Source organism: Cyprinodon tularosa, unplaced genomic scaffold, assembly GCF_016077235.1.
Source record: "Cyprinodon tularosa strain WSP-4 unplaced genomic scaffold, ASM1607723v1 ctg234, whole genome shotgun sequence".
NCBI classification, from domain to species: domain Eukaryota; kingdom Metazoa; phylum Chordata; class Actinopteri; order Cyprinodontiformes; family Cyprinodontidae; genus Cyprinodon; species Cyprinodon tularosa.
In genome coordinates, this window is record NW_024038875.1 from 439575 (window position 1) to 448332 (window position 8758).

At 34.7% G+C, this 8758-nt stretch overlaps 1 protein-coding gene across 1 annotated transcript; it reads right to left on the reverse strand.

Moving 5' to 3' along the window:
• Positions 1-2224: 2224 nt before the first annotated feature.
• rpl30 (ribosomal protein L30) lies at positions 2225-5948 on the reverse strand. Its single transcript, XM_038287087.1, has 5 exons — positions 5837-5948; positions 5687-5735; positions 5158-5303; positions 3838-3968; positions 2225-2323 (listed from the first exon to the last, which is right to left on the reverse strand). The coding sequence occupies exons 2-5, from the start codon at positions 5705-5707 to the stop codon at positions 2271-2273; spliced, it is 351 nt and encodes a 116-aa protein (XP_038143015.1). The 5' UTR covers positions 5708-5735; positions 5837-5948; the 3' UTR covers positions 2225-2270.
• Between the last annotated feature and the right edge of the window lie 2810 nt (positions 5949-8758).

An 8758-nucleotide genomic window follows, 5' to 3' on the forward strand; every position in this document is an offset into this window, starting at 1 on the left:
CCTTTAAAAAAATTTACTGGTGGATCTCTACCTGATGCGTAATAAGATCCATTGCAAAGAGTTGCCTTCAGAAGCCCATTTAATGTTTAAAGGAACCCCATTACTGTCTGAATAAATGGAGTTGAATATTTCAGAGGTTTGTTATCATTTGAGAACAAACTTGACAACCAAGAAACAGCAGATAGTTCAGGGAAAAAGTTGTGAAGCTTGAAATATGGTTGGATTATAAAACAATATTTCCAGCTCTGAATAGCAAAGAGCCTTTTAATTCATCCAGTGAAAATGGAAATAGTTCAGCCTAAATGCAAACCCACTCTTCACCGAACCGGAAGGGCCAAGCTATCAGGGCACATGGTGCAGCAACACCTATGACATGACTCTGCTTATCATCAGGGTGCAAACTTCACACTAGATCACAGCTTGGATGCTGTTCCTCTTGACCAGGAGATCCTATTATCGTGAAAAGAGGATTTTGGACCACTGAATAACAGCACAGCTGTTTGATTTGCTACTCCAGGTGCAAAGCTTTTCTGATGTACTTGGTAGAGGCGGACAGCCCGAAAGCAAGCTGAGTCTGCTTCAGAATTCTCTGAAGGCTACTATTGCTTATATATTGAGAATGTTTCCTTAAACACTTTTTTTTCCCACTTAACTTTCCATAAATGATTTTAAATCATTATGAGCAAGCAGCTTTCTTTATAGATGACCTGTGATTTACCTTCTTGTGCACAGTGTCAGTCTGATGGACAACCTTTAAATTGATGTTCTTTTCCCCATTAGTCATAGGCTGCAGTACTGAAAAACATTACACATTTGAAGCAAAACTCAAAAATGATAAAAACTAAAGGTTTTGATCTTTATCATCCATATAATCAAAATGACTAAATCATTTAATATTTCAGTGGTCCTCAGTTTTCTTGCTAGTTCTCCTTTTGCTTTACTATAAAGTTATAACCCTGCCTACTTTTTTGGCAGCTGAACAAAGGTAAGTTGATGGAAATATATTACTAATATTATCTTGTTTAAAGCACAAAACCACAACCCTATAAGTGTACTTATTTTATAAGTGTAAAAAATTCAACAAAGCAAAAATCGGGTATTTATTCAATTAGCCCCACACTTTGGGAACCACAATTAGAGCCACAAACATTACATGACGTTCAAAAAAAAAAGTATAGATTTTACATATATCTACATAGGTGGCTTTTAGAAAAATATTTTACTTAATTTAGTTTGAGGCATTTAATGCTTTCTATCTAAAAAAAAAAAAATATATATATATATATATACACACACACACACACACCGGTATATATATTTTTTTTATTGTATTTTTTATATATATATATATATATATATATATATATATATATATATATATACACACACACGGCCTTCAAGTTAGTAAGGAATTAAAAAAAGCAAAATCATATTTTAACCTGTAAATAACGAGCTCCTCTGAGTAACTCCCTTATCACATTTAAGATTCATGAAAGGGGAATAAAAAGAATCAGACCAACTTAGTTTTACTTTTTTCATCAAGACAACCAAGCTCCTATAGGTCAGTGTGAAAAACAGCTGAAGCCAGTCTGCTCATCTGCTTGGTTTTGATGTGTCAAAACTGAAGGTTAACTCAAAAACAAACTCATTTGAAAAAAGCTTAATTTTTTTCAATGTGGTACTCCAAAACAAAACAGATCCCAGCCCTATATTATTTTACTAAGAAAATATTTTCATGTACAGCTTGCAATCCACTTATGGACAACTAGGGATATGCATACCCTGTTGGAAAACACTGGTCTACATGACGGATCACCTCGTAAAGCATCCTTACATGACTACAAGCACACAAGTTCAGCTCTATAGTTTATGTAAGTGTTTGGAGGAAGGGAGGGGAGGCTAACACTCTGAGATTAATAGTTGCATAATTTTGACATCTGAGCCGTTACATCCTGATGGTTTAAACCGTAAGCGCTAATCCAGTTTCAGTGCTTTGTTACACAAGTTTCTAAAAATAAGATCACCTCTAAATTACATCTCTGAAGGATTTTGGGATATTTCAGCAAAGACATTCTGCCTACATTTAAAACGAATCAATCTCCTACAGTAACTGGAAACATTCATGTCATGATGGGAGGAAATAAGACTATGACGTTCTTAGGAGTCCTTAAAGGCGCCGATATAGAAGCTGTCATTAGAAATGAGAAACCACAGGACGACAGTGTTATTGTCTCTTTTTATTTTATAACAATGTGGGTGGGGGAACAGATCTACTGGGCCTGCTGCTGCTGATCCGGCATGCTCCTGATGATGTCAGAATCGCCTAAAGAAAAAGATGAGCAAAAGAGAAAATAAATTTAAAAAAAGACACCGTCATATCTTATACAGTTCAAAAACCATGCAGGAAACTTGCATTGCTGGCAGAAATGAACAACAAGAAAATGTCACCACAAAACATTTTATGAACCGACCGTAAGCTGGGGACAGTGCAAACTGCTCCAGGTAGCTTTAATCTAGCGAACAACTAGTCCTGAGCTGGACCACCTTGGCACACAGGTCCATCAGGCGCAAAAATTCGCACCATAAAGTATAGTTTTAATATTTATAGTCTATATTTATATCTATAGTTTTATAGTTTTAAAAAAAGGTAGACATTTAAGAAGGCTGAGCACTCCATGTTCCATCTGAAAATCAAGGAAATCAGTAAGGGCACAGGATGTCTCATTTTCCCACAATCCTCCGACAGGACCTACAGACACAGCCCACCTTACGGGAGATGCATTAAAATATATTTATTCACATTCTGTGTGACAGGCTAATGCACACACCATTATGTTTTGAGTTTTAAAATAGAGCTTCAGGTGTTGCTACATTTCTTTAATTCTCGTTTCTTTTCCGTAAGGCTGTTTTGTTCTTACATTTTCCCCAATAAAAGAGTGCCGCAGCTACTTTTTGAAAAATTTGGAATTAGTCATTGTGTTGCTACTTTGAATACAGATACTTTAATAGGCTGAACTGAATCACCATTTAGATCTTGTTAATATCTATAAATATCCCGACAGCTATTTGAACACTGTTCATTGTTTACTAATCACAGCACAAGTGTTGGAGAAACCTAAATGTTTCTAGACTTAAAACCTAATCTAATAACTTTAATTTTGAACTCTGAACCCTTAGAAATTGAGTTTAGAATAGATGTAGAGACGCTTTTGGAAACTGTAGTTTTTAAAAGTAAGTTCAGTGTTGTACAGGAATGATACATATTTAAAAACGTTTCAGTTTATAAAGTAAATGCCTAAGTGAAAAAGGCAGACATATTTAAATACCAATAGTTCTCTTTTGACAATTGTACAGAAATATAAATTTTTTCTTGTTTCATCTTGAAACAAAAACTTTTAATTGTCTTAAAAAATATACAATAACAAATACACAGATTTTGATCCTTAAACTTAAAAAAGGTGGGTGAGAAGAATTAAATCCCTGCTTTAATTCAAACACATTTCAATGGACGATGTGCCAAACTCCACTCGTTCCTGGACTTCAGGCAGCTTCTTCGTTTCCCATCTTTCATTATGGGACGAACTGATTAATCCAGGTGTGTCTGACCTCAGTAACCATGACAACATTAGTTTGGATTAATCAGTATGTCCAGTGAGGAAAAACGGGAAACAAAGCTGGCTGAAGTTCAGGAAGTGGTGAAGTTGGACATATAGTACATTGATGATGATAGCCATCAACTTGTTGTTTAAATATCCAACACAAGACCAGAGTGATTTGTTAGTTAGCTGCACATAACACCTTCTGTCCATCGGCACGGAGCAGATGGCAGGTTCTTACCGGGGTCAATGATAGCCAGCGTGCACACCCTGTAGTACTTTCCACAGGCTGTGCCAAGCTCAATGTTGTTTCCACTGTAGTGGTGAACACCGGTCTTGGCCAGCATGGCGTAGTACTCGATCTCAGATTTCCTGTAAACGAAAGAGAGAAAAACAAAGTGAGTCAAAGCAGTTGAAGCTAAATGCAAATACTGCAAAATGGATTAGACAAATTCCCCTGCATCAAAAACAAGTCTTTTTACAACTTAAGATAATTGTTCCTGCAGACCTAAATTACTACAAAAGTGAAGTTTATCCTATCATTTGGAAATTTAGATTAAACAAATTAAAGAGACCACTAAAAAAAAAATCCTTAAATCCATTCGATATCACAATTGCTAGCTCTGCCATTAAGTACGTGCAGTTCCAATTTTTACTTTGCGTTCCTATGGCTTATGTTCATTAATGAACTGCTCTCGTCCTTATATTTTATAAAGCAACTGAAAGTGTTGCTTTCAAACTGGATCAGACACGCTTAAAAAAGATGAACATAAAACGTTTCCGCACACTCAGATTTCCTACGCTGTATTTATTTTGCCATTTGAGCTGTGCCCATATTGGTTGTCAAGTATGACTTGAATTCAATTTAAAAGGGAATTTCATGTTTTTTTTTTTACATTGGGCCCTTGATTTTATGTTGTTCCATCATGTTCTACTCACCCATATGAGTTGTATGTCATTTGGAGCTGTTCTGAAGATATTCCGTTAGGTTATATCCAAGTAAAATCCTCCTACGGGCACAAACTAAACTGTTCATAATTTATCATTTATGGTACGCCAGCATTCATAACTCCGCTGTATCTTCAGAACAGCTCCAAATGACACAAAACTCATATGGGTGAGTAGAACATGATGTAATAACGTAAAATCAAGGGCCCAATGTGAAAAAAACAGTGTTCCCCTTTAATACATTAAAATCAGCATCAACCACTCAAAGGTCAGATTCAGACAAATGAAGGCCTGAGGATCCCAGTCATTGGTCGCATCAAAACCCAAACAGAAAGCATATACCGAAGTTTGTTTTCTTCCCCAATATACAAATATTTTAAACAATGTCTGGAGGTTTATAAAACCTCTTTCAGTTCTAGTAATAATAGATTTCTATCCAATATGTATCAATATTTTACAACAAAAAAATCTGGTATGACTTTATAGCTTCAAAAAACATGCCATGACAATTCTGAGCTTGATTGAAATAGAGTAGCCAACATGTGTATTCCAACATTCTTAAATAACCCATCTACTGTTGTAACACGTTTTCATATTGTATATCAATATGTACCTAAGAGCAGGGCAGTTGTTGGCCAGAATGACCAGCTTAGCTTTTCCCTGGCGGATCATCTTCTGGGACTGCTTGTAGCCCAGCACGTATTTTCCACTCTTCATCACCAGCTGGAGACGAGAGTTTATGGACTCCATGGACTTTTTCTGAATAGAAATAAGAAACAAGTCAACGAAGTGGCAATACCGTAGGAATAACAAAATAAGATCCAAAGCTAATGCTAATGGCACGAGAAGATCATACCATCTCTATGTAAAAGTAGGGCTTTCGTTAGATTTAGCCAACTAGCATTAATTGTGCTGCCGGTTGGGTCGTAAACCATTGAAATATTGCTAACATAGTATATAGAAACCATAAGCGTGTTAATATGTTTGAATAGAGCGGTGTGGATTTACTTAATAACTAAAATACTGAGAAACAAATAAACGCCTAGCTTCTTAGCTACGATGCTAGCTAGTAGGCCACATCGGAAACGTCTCCACGTGAAGCAGCCGCTTAGCCTGTAGCTTAGCCTGCCGACACCACTCACCGTCTTCTTAGCGGCCACCATGTTTGCGGTTTAGTCCGAACTGGCCAACCTGCAAAGAAACAGCAACAAAGGACAAATTTAAGAATTTTAATGTTTGATAACGTCCAGAAAGTGGAATAATTAGGTACCAAGAGCCGGAGCTCGACTTACAGTGAAATCACCCCAATATGGCCTCGGAGAAAAAGGAAGTTGCGTATTTGTTGCGTTGGTTTTTTCTGCTCGGTGTGCGCAAACAGCTGGTGCAAAGACAGATTTTCTGTTCCGCACAGAAAGAAAGACAGACAGACCGAAAGAAAGAAACTTTTATTAAATAAAAAAATAAATCTTTGTAGTCTTTCTATTTGGATTTAACTATCAACATTCACCCATTCAGGGTTTTTTATTATATCAGCAAAGCATTTTCATTTATCGTGACAAGTAGAAGAAATGTGATTAAATTAAGCAATTTGTGGCAATGTTCACATTTTAGGTCCTAATTTAGAAATGTCGAAAGGAATGCACCAAATTACAATAGATTTTTTTTTTTTTGGAAATAAACTGTTTATATGCTATATTGGTTAACTAACAAATCCCTCTGATTTCCTGACTGGCAAATAGAAAACATAAAAATAACTTACAAAAAGAGTACTTTAGTAAGTTAGTTAAATACATTTACTGACATTTCTGATACTTGAGGTAAATATAACACAATACAACGCATTCTGTGGTTAGTCTAAATAGATGGCTCAGAATTGGAAGCTAAATAAAAGCGACCTCAAGGTTCATCACCAATTACAACCCCAAAATCCAAGATGGCTTCCCCACATAGAGTGTGAAAAACAAAAAATTGTTAGAAATAAACTGTTTATAGATAGTTCCCGCACGACATCATGTCTGGTGTGCTGTAACACACTATTGTTATAGTGCAAAAAGCCCGGTTGAAGTTTTATGCTAAAGCGCTCCAGAACCACAATGGTTCAGTGGTGTACAAACAAAACCAATAAAAGAAAAAGGCAAAAATTCCATTACACAGTGAGATTCAGAAGAAGAGAATGTGAATATGTATCAAAAAGTGCTGCTAGCTTATATCTAGAGAATATACAGGCTATCTAATGCGAAAAATTTCTGCTGATCACTTTGTTAACTGTAAGGTCTTTTTTCAAATGCTTAAAATGAGGTGAATGTAGTGTTAAAAAATAAAAACCTAACTCCATGTGAAAAGGGTTAAGTAGAAAAAAATATTGCATATACATACACACATTTCTGTTACATTCTTGTGAAAATGTTCCTCTCATATTACATTTATAATCATTTCAATTTTGAGACAATAAATGGAGAGTAAATGTAAGCAAGTATTAGTTACTCAGCAAAACAAAAATACATGCATTTTGCATTTGTCCAATTTGTACAGAACTAGGTAATTATTAATGATGCATGATCTATTATATATTTGTGATGCATTCCAGCACAAACCACAGCTTACAACAAAAAACTGATTAAAAATAAATAAAAGACTCAGTAATGCAGCTCATAATGCTGTTTCTATGTAACACCATTCGTCAGTATGCTATCAACTAGTGTTGCGCCAATGCCAATTTTTGGCCCCGATAACAATACCCGATACCTGGCTGTGCAGAATTGTCCGATACCGATACCATACAGATACAATATGTTTGAAATTGATGTGTGTGTATATATATATATATATATATATATATATATATATATATATATATATATATATATATATATATATATATATATATATATATATATATATATATATATATATATATATATATATATATATATATATATATATATATATATATATATATATATGTGAAGAACTCCATACTACTTACTAAATAACTACTAAATAATTGCCTTTATGGCTTTGACAAGCTCCTGCCTACCTTTGTGAAGCAGGAAAAAGAATAATACAAAGTGAATCCAGTAGAATTTTTTATTGCCTACCTGGAATGGGTGACAATAGTTGAATAAACTTTTGGCTCTCAAAATGGTTTCGGTGCCCTATTTGTTGGTACTCGCTAATACCGATACCACCATTATAGGGCTGGATCGGGGCCCCGCCCGATACTGGTATCCCTAATAAACACAGTACTTTCTGACCTCTGTTTCTGAAAAAAACTCTTGACATAGAAAATTATGTATTTACTTGTATTTTGGATTTTTGTTAGCTATGGTAGTTATTACAATAATTTCTAAATCATGATGTTTTTCTAACTTGTTTATTTATTTATTTTTTTCTTTCATGTAGTTGTCTATCATAATATAGGGTTTCCAGTATACAGATGGACAGTCATCTAATAATAACCACTTTGGTCAGAGAATGTTCTTGACCTTAAAAAGATAGCTAGTATTTTTGTTAGCAAATAAACATTCAAGCTTTATTCTATGCATATTTGAGATGAATTTTAGCTTGTTAAATCCTTAAAGATGGACAGCTGTTTATTTCCTTAATTTGTTGTTAGCAATATCTGAGTTACAAGACTATTTACAAAATATATAGATTTAAAAAAAAAACTAAACAATTTAATAACATTGGTGCTTGAAGTGGAAGAGATGGTGGTTTAGTTTGTTTTAGGAATGACTTTGCTAAGCCATCCAAATAAACGTGTCTTAGAACAGGTGTGGATAAGTTGTGAATAAATTAGTCCTTAAGATGCTCATTCACACTGGACAGGCTATGAATCCATGATGTTTTTGAATACAGAGCAGAGAAATACCAATTATTTAATGTACATTGCTTATAGTTATCTGTTCATTGAACAGAACAAACCAGTAATGCTACAGATTTCCCTACTTGCAAACACAATAAGGTTAAATTGGACATCACATCATTCAAAGGACTGACCTCAAACTTTTTATGCAAATACTTCATGGCCTGTGTGATCTCTTCCACATTTCTCTGCTAACGTCTCCCTCCTTTTTCGCAGAACCTTTTATGGATGAGATTTTATTTTTATTTCGAAAGTATCATCCATAATTGTTTTGCTTCTGCTCAGTCAGGCATACAGTAGACATTTTTATTAAAGCTGAAAGAGAACAGTAATTTTAATTCAATCAACT

Coding starts and splice junctions, on each gene's coding strand:
- rpl30 (XM_038287087.1), bottom strand. CDS start 5,707: ATGGTGGCCGCTAAGAAGACG. Junction 5,304..5,686: donor TGGTGGCCGCTAAGAAGACG/GTGAGTGGTGTC, acceptor ATTTCTATTCAG/AAAAAGTCCATGGAGTCCAT. Junction 2,324..3,837: donor GCTGGCTATCATTGACCCCG/GTAAGAACCTGC, acceptor CTTTTTCTTTAG/GCGATTCTGACATCATCAGG.